This window comes from Ceratosolen solmsi, unplaced genomic scaffold (assembly GCF_000503995.2).
Source record: "Ceratosolen solmsi marchali unplaced genomic scaffold, CerSol_1.0 scaffold11, whole genome shotgun sequence".
NCBI lineage: Eukaryota > Metazoa > Arthropoda > Insecta > Hymenoptera > Agaonidae > Ceratosolen > Ceratosolen solmsi.
Window position 1 is genome coordinate 14,967,327 of NW_011948416.1, and position 14,272 is coordinate 14,981,598.

The following is a 14,272-nucleotide window of genomic DNA, read 5'->3' on the forward strand; positions in this document are numbered from 1 at the left end:
GAAAGCGAAACAAAGTTTCAATACAGCTTCATTATTCATTGTCATTTTTAGTCTCATTTTATATTTTTTTTTTCGTGATTTTAATATTCGTAATATATTTACTATATTTTTTTAAGTAAAAATGCCTTATTCGGCATATATAGCTCATTAAACATTAAATCACATTGGATTTTTACATTCAGATATTTGCAAACAATGTTATTTTATATCAATAGACAAAGAGTACTGTCATTATAGTATTGAAAAAATATAAACTTCTACTCTATATTGTAAATATACAGATATGTTAGTTAGTAGGAGGTGAGAATTTAAAATAAGATTTGTTTTATAAAATCCTGTTCTCTCAAAAAATATATAGGCGATCGATTAAGAAGAAATCTGCTGAAGAATATTTTAACGAATACGTTCAATTCCTCGAAGACCTCGTGTGGGGACACCTGGCGTTGGAAGAGTAGCAGTATCGGGACCGCCTTTGGCCTCGGGATCACTCACAACCGCTTCCGAGTCCTTGTAGCGCTTATATTTTTCTAGAAGATAGAAAATTATGTTTTTTTCTGTTCAACCATCTTCTCACTAAATGGTGTAAAATAAAATAATGATAGCCAATAATTAATTGTTGGGAACTTACTAGCTAGTCGTATCATAATAACACCCCACCAAATACTCCAGCCCCAGCCGACAAGACAAAAAAGTACAGTGAATAATTGGCTAATGCCTATAACAAAATTGACGATTAAAGCACCAAATCGGGCTTTGAGGCTTGCAATTGCTGAAAATCTCGGTTGCCCCAAGCAAATATTGAAAAATCCACTAAAAATAGTACCTGTAAAATAATCATTGAACATAATTAGTTTATATAAAGTTGGCTCTTATAGTCGGAGGTAAAAGTGATTACCGGAACCGGGTAACAAAACATTCCACATAAGGCAGAACCAAGCAACAGGTACCGGAAGACAAGGAATTGCGCCTCGCATAAGCGAATTATGTTCGACTAAAACGTCTGGTATTTTAGGCCTTGTTTCCTGTAAAAGTAATTAATCGAACGAATAATTAACTGTGTAATGGAAAAAAAAAATGGCAATTTATTGCACCTCCGATAGTGGCGGAGCAGCTACGCTGGTCAAACTATGTTTAGCGCGAATAGTTTTTGCGCGTTGGGACTTTTTTGAATTGCATTTACAGCAAGAAATAAATTTTCGACAGATATCAACTAAACATTCTTTCGCTGAACAACAGCTCCTTTCTAGATCTGCAGATCCAACTTGTCGATCCTGATGTTGTTGCCATCGGTGTCGTCGCCAACTGCACCATCGACCCTCGTGCACTTTTGCGCATCTGTCGAATAATAAAATTGAGTAATTATCTATTTAATTGGGTAGCATTATGCAATTGTTTCATTTAAAGTTTCAATAATAACTTTTAAAATGAAGTTTTAAATTTGTTATAAAATTATAAAATTATATTGTTATAACATTTGTTATAAAAATATAAAATTATAAAAAATAAATTAAAAATCAACTTTTAAAATACATTACTAATTCATTATTCTGTGATTTTTTTCAAATTTAGCTGCTTTTTATGCCTGGGTGTTAATACATGATTTTTTTTAATTTTAATCGTTAATAGATTATAAAACGAAAACTAATGAAATAGATTATGATAAAAACACGTCACAATTTGGATTATAAAATGATACAGCTATAAACAATTGTAAGATAAAAGTAATTGTAATAACAATTAATTAATTAAGATTTTCAATATTAAAGCATATATTCAATGACAGAACCTGCAAGCATTTTTAAGTCTTTCCCATTGACTAAGTGGCTTGTTTCGTTGTTCGGAAGAAAGTTTCATTGTAGAGACGCCCTTGGTTTGTTTCTTAGGCCATAGCTGAATCTTGGGGTCACGTTTGCAGGCGAAGCAACGCATCTTCGACCAGCAACCACAATACCTTCCAAACCGATCCTTTACTTCACCGTTTTGTTCCCTACAACCAAACCTACTCCAACATCGATTTTTCAATCTCTGCCATCTCGTAGTTACAGTAGAAGTTGGAATATGAACACCTTTGGTACCGTCGACTATACCAATCGATATTCTATAATAAAATAAAAAAATATTTCGTTTAATATAAAATATATTAAATATGTTATATTACATATATTATATTACTTTGCGCTTATATATACAACTTTAATATGAAATTATTTGAATATTTTCATTAGATGATTAATTTTTCTAATCGATATAATTACAGCAAGATATTAAATGTTTTTATAGGCCATGTATACATAAAAATAAGTATTATCTAACTAATTAGAATTTAATTTATATAATAAATATATTTATATAATTCGTCGCTATTATCTCTATATATAGAAGATGAGTGCCAAATGATTTATGCAATTATTCAATTATGATTAAGGTCCTAAGAGAACTCATTCAAGAAAAATTATTCGTAACCATTTGACAATTTCATTTAACGATAAAGCAACAGTAGTCATAAAGAATTATGCTTATATATTATAATCAATTGTATTTTTCAAAAAATAACAAGACATATATTTAAATATCGGTTTATATTTATTCTATAAGTTTCTATAAGTGAGAAAATCTGTAAAAATTCAAATCAATGCAGAGTGCTATGGAGAGTGCACGTCTAATATTCTTGTGAGAGCTTGTAACTGCGTAATTGCATTATAATGAATACTTCTTACTAACCAACTACGCCAGGAGTTCCCCCAGAGAAAAAAGAAAGATCTCTCAAGATCTTTAACGTCCTCGATGCCCAGATACTTCAAGAAGAAGATGAGCGAAGTAAAATAAAGGAATGAAAATGTATATTTTCGCTGAGTTTGTTTAGCAGTAGTCTGAGTGGGCAAGTGACCATTGGCCGACTCGGAGATTGCGGAGCATTCGTGCTAGTGGTTGGTCGAGAGAGAAGGGTCGAAACTCGTCACGCAAACACTCTGCCCAGCTTTAACTCGGCCCCTGCACCACTATTATATACATCAGTCCCCCATGAACTAGCCCAAGATCAATAATACTCCTTTTGACCTCCTGCTCGAGCGACACTTTACACATCACTTTGGCTTGTATTAATAAATATTAGCCCGTGGTCTTTCAGTGTGGTTCACATGCTCAAAACCCCTTTTTCCTTCATTTATTATTTATTTATGTGCAAAAAGAAACAAAAAAAAAAAAAAAAATAATTAAGGTTAATATAGTTGGCCACCGCAATCAGGCACGAAACATTAATATCAAAACAAAATATTTTAAGTATTCTACAAAAGTCTCGATGATTTATGATAAAGTATTCTTCAATCGGAAAATATTAGTAATTAAAATATTTGATGCCTTCGAGGAATAACAAGTTATTTATTTTATAAATTAGAAATCCTTGCCCCTTTTATTCGGATAATAACTTTGTTATTTAATAACCGTTTTTCTTCATTATTTTAATATTCATTTTAACCTTCCACTTTATGAGTACAGTAATAGCTACATTAATTACCAGAGCATAAGTGCAGTGCATCAATTAGAACTTTTGGATAAAATAAGAGCTACCGATATTTATAAAAGTTAAATAAGTAAATGGAGGAGATGTATGAATGCATATTGATCGATTGTATTATTATAAATCTTATCCTAAAATTAAATATACAGAGCATTATGATAAGATTATTAAATATAAAGTAAAATTCACTCACAAAGAATTAGCAAAGAAGAGCTATAATGTTTCGTATGTAATAATATTTTCCAATATGAGTTTATTCATAATGGAATCATTTAAATAGGATTATAATAGTTTTCTTCAGTTGAATTATAACAAAGTTATTTAACTTGGCTTTAAATTTTAATCTAATGCCAATTCTTTAAACTTGTATAGCTAGACAAATTTTTCTAAAATATTAAAATTATTTTAACTCATCTTCATATTCATCTTAAAATACAAGAGCTAATTAAAAAAAAAATGTTTATTTCTTATAGATCTTTTCGTTATTTAAATTAAAATGTTACATTAATATATTATATACAATAATGAAATTTATAATATCTAACAATATTAATACCTTGAATTCGTTTTTCAAAGGCATATTATCGACAAATATGTATATAGAATTTATTTTAAACTATTTTAGAATAAAGCCAAAGACGAGTATTAGAAAAACTATATTAAATTATTTATTTTAGAATTCTCTATCGTATACATATTTTCACGATAAATTGATGATTATAAATTAGTAAAACTATATAAGTTTGTATATATACTAATTCATGTATATATTTATATTGTGTAATATAAAGATCAGAATCATAGAAGATCAATAAATGATAAAATTATTCAATATTTAGATAAAAAATGACTGATTGTAGATATAAAATTGGTTGTAATGCGTAATCATAAATATGTTATTTATTTAATTATTAAATATGGTTAATAGAAATATCAATTAATAATTTGATTAAACTCATATTAGTCATACTTTAATATATTATACCTGTTTAAATGCATGTAAACATATTATAACTTATTACAATGTACTTGTATTATATATATTTAGTGAAATACAAATCAAAACTATTATATCCAATTAGTAATGTGCTAAATAGTGTGTTCGTTATTAATGAAAAAATAAAAAAATTGGATTACAAAGCTAATTAAAAAAATTTATTCTCATTATTTTAAATAACTTAAAAATAATATTCATTTACTTTAATATTTATTATCTACCTCGAATAATTAACATAATTATAGAAATTAGAAAATTAAATTAAAATTTTTATTTGTTATTTTTAAATAACAATAATATAAATATGTCAATCGTATTCCATAAATATTATTAAAAATTGTAGAAATCTATATGGAATTAAAAATCAAAACTGTATACTTAATTAAATCGGCTTTATATTATATAAATTATAAGTACAATTTTTATAGTTATTAAACAATTTTTTATCTTTTATACTACATTTTTAAATACAAGAAATGTAAAGTTGTAACTATAATTTGATAAAATTGATACTTATCAAAAGAAGTAAAATAAATTACCAATTGGTAATTATGAAAAGTTTAGTTCAATAATGAATAGTTTCTTAATTTCTCTTATATTTTTACAAAAACATTTTGTCCAGAGAAATTGTTTGTTATTATAACAATTTTAATATTTTATAAATTTCATCAAATGTAAAGTTTACTAAACTTTAAATCAATATATTACATACATATTACTATGAATTTCATCATATTGTAAATAAATATATTAATTATCTTATACGCCGTGCTGATTAACTTTATAAAGAGTATAGATTTTATATGTATTTAACGTATATAGCAATATATTATAAAAATGATGTACTAAGTTGAAAATGTTAAATTATTTAACATCTACGTATATTGTGTATACATATGTGACATACTCAATGTTTCCTTAAAATTAATATATAAATTTTTTATATTTAAACAATATGAAGTATTTGTTGATGAAATGAAGTCTATTTAATTGCGATATCAATATTGTATTCGTAAACTATCTAAAACATATACAAATAACTGTCAGATTTAATTTACCAAACTTCTGTCCGCAATAATTTCGTTCTAACCAATGCATTTATCGAATACAGTCAGGATGGCCGTAGTGCATACTGATTTATTAACCCCAAGAACTCATTGAAGTACAGGTTGAAGTCTCTGCCATCGTCTTTGCTGACGATGCAAATAGTAATCCCCCATCCCACCCCCTCGCCGGTAGATGGGGGGTGGGGGGAGGGGCGGATCGATAACACGCGGCGTAGTTTGCCAGTCCTGTGCCTTCATAAAGCTGAGCACATCGACGCCTCTAAGGTGAAGGAACTCTGGACCTTTGCTCCTACACGCCTACCAGTTTATTAATTCAGCTTTTATTACTCCTTGGGACTTGAACTTCGTTCTATGAACGCAATTAAGATCTAATCATCAGACGTTAATAAATCTATTTTATTTATCAACTCTCGTTCACTTTTGTTAACAGAAATATTTCGTACAATATAATTTACTCTTTAATTACTTATTTATGACTTTTAATCAGTATTTTCAACAAAAAATGGTAGTATTTTTAAAAAATCAGTAATATAATTTTGTTAAAAACAAGTTTTTATTAAAACACAAAGTTGCGATGCACAAGTGTCAGTAATACTTTTTAAAATATTGAACTATAATGCTTATATTATGCAAAGTGTATAATGCGCTATTATAAAATGTTTTAAATTTTTATTTTATTTTATATATCGATATATTCACTTATTATTGCAAATTTTAGAAACTACTGTTTCTTTTTAGTTTCATAACAAAAACATAATTGATCTATTATACCATTCGGTACTGTAGCCATTATTCCGTCACAGGATAATAAACCAAATAATAGTATAACTGTCTTATTTCATTAATAAGTATATAATTGGCTTCGTAGTTAATAATGCAACTTTTCAAAAAATTATTAATCGACATAATAATTGAATTATTGAAAATTGTAGTACATCTATTTTTTCTCAATAAGTATATGCAGATGACTGACAAACACGAGTAAAAGTTACTGATAATTTGATTACAACCATTTTTCAGCACTATACATATGTATATACATTCATTACAAAATGAGCAAAAGTATACAATAAATTAATATATTAATTAAACTCACACTTCCTCGCCATTCTTATCGATGTGAACAATATTGCCGCTGAGGGTTTCAATTTCGTCGGATCGTTTAACAAGATGTAAACCAGTTTTCTCCTTCGCTGAAGATATTCCTCGTACGGTATTGACACTGACCCCAGTGTCAGTAGAGTGAATACTACCCAGAGAGTCAGAAGATATTGCTTCTGTTTGAGATTTCAACGACGCCTCGTTATTCACTTTTACTTTATTTGAATTGTTTGTTTTTTCCTCTGAGTTGTTAATTTCATAACTTACGTTATTAACCATTGACGATGAAGAATCTTTTTTAGAATCACTCGTCGAGTTTGATGAATTGTTCATATTTTTTACGATACTAATTTTATTATCTATTTGCAACTGATTTGATACCAATGTTGGTGTTTGATGATATTTTTCATCAACTTCCTGTAATTCATCAATTTAATACTATAATGTATTAACTTGTATATTAATTAATACGTGAAATTAAATAAAATTAAAAAATATAATTTTTAGAAACATAAATTTTTTTATTTCAAGTCTATTATTTTATAACTAAGATTTTTAAATTTTAAAATACTTTATGATACATATAACAAATAATCTTTTATCATAAATCTCTCTTTCTTTGATAATTTAAATCTTGAAGGACTGAAAAGGTATGAGAAAATGTTATCATTGAAGATATTTTATACTCAAGCAAATTTATTGAAAATTACGTTTCAGTGAATAAAAATTTCTAATATTATGCCTTTATGCGATGTATAATTTTGTTGTATTTGAATAATTAATGATGTGTATTTCTTTGATTATAGATATTTACATCAAATATCTTTCACTATATCCATGAATCATGTTTATATATATATTTCTACAAATAGAAAAGAATTCTAAAGAAAAACTTTATCTATCTTCTTATTTTTAGATCTTTTACAAATTACCATTGAGCTTCAAACTTTTTCAAAAAAAAATTTAAACTTACATAGATTTGCTCTATCTAAATAGATTATATAATATTCCTGGATCTAATAGCATTATTTTAAATAAATTTACTTCTTTTTAATGTTTTGTTTTCAAGTTTAAAATAGTTAATTTGTAAAATTTATATAAATAGTATATGATGAATTTTTCTAACCATAGGTCGTTTATTTAATTTTTCTTTAGATTTTTCAATTTCCAACGCTGAATTCATCACATTTTCTGTCTCATTAATCTGATATAGTCCATTATTTTTATGTAAAGTATTACTAGAACTTTTCTGTTCATCATTAGAATTTGGTCCGAAGTGCTTGACCATTGTTTGAGAAATGTTGCTGCATTTTGAATTAGTTTCTTTATTATCTTCCTTAATTTCATCCTTTATCAAGTCGGTTGTCATAATTTGACTACGTATGTTATTTGTCATTGTCGACTGTTGATTTTGATCCAATTTTATTTCATGTTCTTCACGTTTTTTTAAATGTGAAAACTTTCGACTATCAGGGTTTTCATTTTCGATCTCAAGATTCTGTTGTATTTTCTCTAAATTCGTTAACTTTGTGACAAGTTCACTCTCAGCAAGAATTGACGAAGCGTCTATTTGAAGTGGTTGAACAGCTGTTGTGGTGGTTGTATTTACGACGCTAGAAGTACCTGTTGCACTTGACGACTGTTTTAAAAGGTCGATTAAACCTAAATCATTATCTTTGGTTGATTGAATAACCTCATTCATTATTGAATTTTGATTAATAGCTACAATCTAAAACATAAAATCAATGTAATTATTATTTATAACTTAAAATTTTAATAATTTTATGATAAACCATGTTTTTCATATTATGATTAATTAATATGATATTATTCTTATTATTTCATAATTTAATTCAAGTCTTTGAAAAACTATATAATAATAAATAATAAAGTAATTTTATTTAATAAATTAAATAGTTTGAAGATATTAAAAAATGTTTTCATAATGAGATTTTTAGTAAATGAAAAAAACTACCTTAGATGACTCTCCATTATACATTTCATCAACTTTATTGGATTGGACTTGAGTTACTTCTGGTTGGTTAACAGATTTGTTAATAGTATCCTTCATTATATTAGGTTTAGATTTGGTTAACGATGACTTATTGAGAAATCCGACAGAATTACCAGTAATAGAACCTTGCTTGAGAGGAATCTTCGATGTTGAATCCAATGTTTCTGTGCTAGAGGATTTATGGCGAGATGTCGGTGTTTTGGCAGTGATAAATCTTTTACCGTCTGGTACATTTTTCAATGGTAGCAATAATTTTCTATTAAGCCGTTCTTCTGATCTAGCACTTCTCTGAATACCGACATTTTTTTGTATGATTTTATCTGGCATATCCTGCTTTTATTCAAACATTTTAGCATTATTTCACAATATTCTATTACATAAATAAGTTTTATATCATTCGTTAAATAAAATTGGAAAAAAATCTTTTATAGAAATATATTATTTTGTAATTAAAGTTTTGTAACAAGTAAGTATAAATTTTATATAAGAATTAAATTTTTATATTTAATTATATTTCAATATAATAATCTATAGCATAAATACGCATTGAAAATAATATTTGCTTATTGGAGAATTCTATGTTAAATATAAAAAAAGTTATATATATATTTTTTTGTTCAGTTTATCTATATATATATATGTTTGATTAATTTTTTATAAAAATCAATATAAATTACTAGAAAAAATACATAACAGCATCAATTATTAAAAAGTTTTAAGAATAATTCCCAATTATTCATTAAAAGGAATTATATATATATATATATATATATATATATATATATATATATATATATATATATATATATATATATATATCTATATATATATATATATATATATATATATATATATATATATATATTTCAATAACAAAATTTATAAGTATTTTTGGTATAATTAAGATTTTATAGAAACACTTAATACTTGTATAAATATAATTTAAATATAGAAATTATTCTATTCAAAATTATCTATTTGAATATGATTTTTTAATAGTCTTACAGAAAAACTTTTGTATAATCTCCAATATAATAATATAATATAATAAATTTATATAATCTACTTTATTAAATATAGAGCAAATTTTCTGTCACAATTTTAATCGAATTCGCATATAAATAAATACATAAATGTCAATAATGATTGATTCTAAAATAAATAATGTCATATTATATTATTTTCGAGCATAATTTAGTTTTCGCATACTAATACAAACAATTAAACACCTTTAACAGTATATATTAATTAGGCTATAAATAATTTCGAATCTTACAATTCTTTAAAAAAATCAAGGTTATTGACATAATTATGTACTTATGTATTATGTACTTAACTTGAGATAGATGCTGATTTTATGGACTCTTATATTACACGACCAATTAGAAATTACGTTAAGTATAATTTAATATTCGAGCAAATTTACGATTTGCTTTATTAGCTATCTATGCTAGAGTACTCAGATGCTATGCAAAGCAAAAGCATATACATATATTTCTTTTTTTCAAAAAGGAATTCTTGTTATTTAATTTAATTTTAATTTTTTGTAAACATTGGAAAATAGTCGACAAAGTAGTTCAAATTACTAAATGTGTGAGTATAATATATTTTTATATTATTAATATAGTTAACTAAATGAGATTCGTCATAAATATTTATTTTTATATTTATATGTAGTCAGGTATTATTGTGACTCACATGTTATAAAATACTAGATTTCTACAATAAAGAAATTCTTAAAAAACTACTAGAGACCGTAAATACCTTGGTATTGACTACTTAATTGAGAATATCCGATTCGATTTTTCAGACGTAGTAATATGTACGTTATTAGATTTTGAATGGGAAATGAGCCTTCCGGTATGCAATTAAAAGAAGAAAAACTATGTAAGTTGATTATATGCTCAGTAATAAAGACCTTGTTAGATATTTTATTTTTAGCAGCTGAGGATATGAGCGAAAGATTTGTGCGTCTCTTGAAATCTCGCTGCGACGGCCGTCGGTGGTTGGCATCACTATTTCCAACACTGGAAGTGTATCTGTGAGTCGCACGTCGACCAAATCTCGGCGACGTTCCCTTGTTCACGGAGGCAGAGCAACTTAATTCAGCTCGTGGGATAAGACTGCGTTTCGGACTGTTGTTCTGAGAGAGTGAGCCTGCGAGCAAGCGTATTTTGAACATGGAAGGATAAAGTGAATAATTGAGAGAAATTGAGTGAGTGAGTGAGTGAATGAGTTAGAGAGAGAGAGAGAGAGAGAGAGAGAGAGAGAGAGAAAGCGGGCGAGGTTATAAGAAGTTACCTGGTCGTATGATTCTGGGACGCTGGTTCGAGTTTTCCGGAGGTGAACGCGACCCATTAGAGAAGCTTGAACGTGGCGGTGGGCCCTTGAAGCCTCGACCTCGGAACGGCGAAAGCCTGCCGGAAGAAGGTCTGGATAATGGTGCAAGCTGTGGCTCGGCTATTATGGCAAAGCTGGATTTACGCTGACTCCGGCTAGTACCCGCGACCTGGGATGTAAGCTTATAGGGCTCAGGTGCCCGGGTTGGTGGCGGCGAGCGCAAAACAGGTCGTGGCTCATAGAGGATGCGACCACCCGGTGAAAGTACGCGAAACGGTGCCTGCTGCTGGTTCTCTGCTAGCTCAAGGTGGAGCTCGAGCTCCTCCTGCTTCTGCTCCTGCACACGTACTCGCATCTTTCAAGACTGATGCCTGGAATGGCAAACACAAGCGGATCCACTCAGTCACTCAATCATTCTCGAGTAGCAACACATTCACGACTCATGTCACTTTCTTTGATCGTATGTTCGACAGTCAATTATTATAAGCCTACCCTGGGAATAGAATAGCTTTTCACACTTGAAAAGAAATTCGTATCCATAAAATTCAAAATATCAAACGGACAACATTAAGTCGTTTCAACTTCCATCATTTTTTATCGTACGAATCGACGATTGTCATTGTTATGTGATTATTTTCATTATCCATATATAAATTATTCTATACAAATTATTTTATATATTTAAAGTATTTAATGTATTATCCATTAGTACATTGCATAGATAATCAAATATTGAATAAGTGTGCAAGTTCTTTTTAATAATATTTAAAGACAGATTGTTCACACTTTATGTTCTCTTATATTTATTTTTAAAAATTACTTGCTTTTATTTAAATAATTATCGATATAATTTATTATTTAATTATAAGAAACGAAGCTATCAAGTATTTCATCTTACATATTTATATTTTGTTTGAACAAATATAATTTGTAATGTATACTTTTGCTTTTACATCTTTAAAATTTAAAAAGATTAATATTATTAATATAAACAAAGTAGTTTACTAAATATAAAATGAAAAATATAATATTTAAAATTTTTTAAAAATATAATATGAATATTTTAAATTCAATTCAAAACTTTATAAGATGTGTAAAAGATAGATAAATTGTTTAAATTTTTGATATTTTTATTGAATGTATTTATTATAGAATCAGTATAAGACAAATGATATATAATAGTTTATTAAGAAGAATAAAACAAAACCAAGTAAAATAAAAATAAATATTTACTAGAAAGAGTAGGCTAGATCAGCGCAGCTATCTTCATGATGTCTTCGTGCTCTCATACTTGAGTTGATTTGTTGTTAGGCTGTATGCGTCTCATCTGCACGTCACATAAGTTGACTAGATAACATGAAATCTTTTTTCCATACATTCATCTTGATCTACTTTTTAGTAAACTTCCTTAATAGTTATCTTGATATCTCATGCTTTTTGGCTTTACCCTAATTATGCCTAAAAAAATGACAATTCAGCTCAAGATACTGCATTATTTAAATTGCAAATGATCAATGTTTCATGCTTTGCCATACTTTCATTACCAAGAAGTTATATACTTTAATAACCACCGTCATTTTACCAATAACCAAATATAAAAACGAGTAACTATTAATCACAATACTATACAGGCTTAATAGTGAAGGTTGAAAAAGGAGATGAACGGTAAAAATAGCTGTCCAATTAATCTATTATAACTAACATGATTTGCTTTTAAAAAAATATAAATATTTTTAGAGCTCTAAAGCTATCGTATCAATATAATGACAAACAGCTAAGATAGATTCAGTAAATACGAGGCTATCAAATTGATAATTTTGAAATATATTGTGTTAGGATTGTTGCGTGCAGAATGATAGAGAAAATTTTCAGATGTGCACAATAATCGTAAAATACTGATAATAGAGTTTGACATTTTTTAATTTGCATAAATCAATAATTATACAAATATTCTGTCGACTTTTATTTTTAATATTTGTTATAATTTTTCTTTACATTATCAATAAAAAGTAATGTGCTCCATAATTAAATTTAACAAATTTTTTATTTATTGTTATGTATCATTTGCAAACATTGACTCAAATTACGCAACATAAAAAATTTGAAAAGCCGTTACTGCCGTAGAATTTTAATCGGTACATAAGTGCATGCCAGCATGAATACAAGTATGTTGATTTAAATCTGTAGGACGATTTGCGTCTAACCTCGACCAGTCTCTGATTTACTTTTGCTAAAACTAACTTACAACTACACGCGTACTATTATACACAATATTGTTTATTAATCGATATTTATACTTGAATTATTTATAAATATAAATCAATCTACCTCACCACACTTGATATCAAATAGAAATTAAATATATTCGAAAGAGTAAATGAAGAAATTGTATTTATGATTTACATGCTTCACACTCTCTTACTTTTCGTAATGTGAGAATACAATTTCCTCGTAATAAAAAATAATGAAAAACTATAATAATGAAATAATTAAACGTCTTTCACTATAATAAAAATTTAAGTTTAAAACCAATATTCCGTATACTTAATTCACGCATGCTATATCTGAAAATCTGAAAACGTGAAATTAAATTCGTTTGCTACTTAATTCATAACATTCCAGAAGGAAAGTAGTGATTATGAAAGATTAAAAAAAAATTTTTTATTTCAATACATAAATTAATCTATCTGTTTTTTTTTCATATTAAAAACTATTTGATACTTTTTAAATATAATATATTATAAGCAGGATAAAATAAATTAAAAAATTATGGTTGAAGAAGTATGATACATATTCTACTATATATAAATATATTTTAGTATTAATAACAAAAAATTAAATAAGAAAAGTGTTGAATATCTTGAGCTACTACAGATAAAATTGTAAAGAAAAGTGTAATATTAGGTTAATCTATGAATAAGAGCGCATAGCTCTAATAGTTAAGAAGAAATGGAAAAGAAAAAAAGAAAAATACACGCATAAAATAGAAAGATAGAAAAACAAAAATTTTTCATAAATATAGAGTAAAGTGGATACTTTGGATATTTAATAGCAATGTACACTAACCATTAAATCAATACTCAGAGCAATAAACGAGTGAGAAAGACGGAAATCGCCATCAGATTGTAAGAATTTGACGATATTATAATACGTCTGTATATGAAACTTTCTATGGAATTTACAATATTTGTTAAACTCAAAGCTCACATGGTGAGACTAATGAGAGTCGTAATGAA

The 14,272-nt window shown here is 27.2% G+C and overlaps 1 protein-coding gene across 1 annotated transcript; it reads right to left on the reverse strand.

Moving 5' to 3' along the window:
• Nucleotides 1-302: 302 nt before the first annotated feature.
• On the reverse strand, nucleotides 303-11,391 carry stum (mechanosensory transduction mediator stumble). The gene is made up of 10 exons (XM_011496180.1): nucleotides 10,998-11,391; nucleotides 10,615-10,853; nucleotides 8,658-9,026; nucleotides 7,809-8,411; nucleotides 6,678-7,099; nucleotides 1,787-2,098; nucleotides 1,092-1,335; nucleotides 896-1,022; nucleotides 629-823; nucleotides 303-527 (listed from the first exon to the last, which is right to left on the reverse strand). Exons 1-10 carry the CDS (start codon nucleotides 11,389-11,391, stop codon nucleotides 394-396), a joined length of 3,039 nt encoding a protein of 1,012 aa, XP_011494482.1. The 3' UTR covers nucleotides 303-393.
• Nucleotides 11,392-14,272: the final 2,881 nt, after the last annotated feature.

What these genes read in the sequence shown, in the direction of transcription:
- stum (XM_011496180.1), bottom strand. Translation starts at nt 11,391, where the DNA reads ATGCGAGTACGTGTGCAGGAGCAGAAGCAGGAGGAGCTCGAGCTCCAC. An exon ending in AAAATAAAATATCTAACAAG is followed by an intron (nt 9,027 to 10,614) that starts GTCTTTATTACT and finishes GAATAAAAGCAG; the next exon opens with GATATGCCAGATAAAATCAT. An exon ending in ATAATGGAGAGTCATCTAAG is followed by an intron (nt 8,412 to 8,657) that starts GTAGTTTTTTTC and finishes TTTATGTTTTAG; the next exon opens with ATTGTAGCTATTAATCAAAA.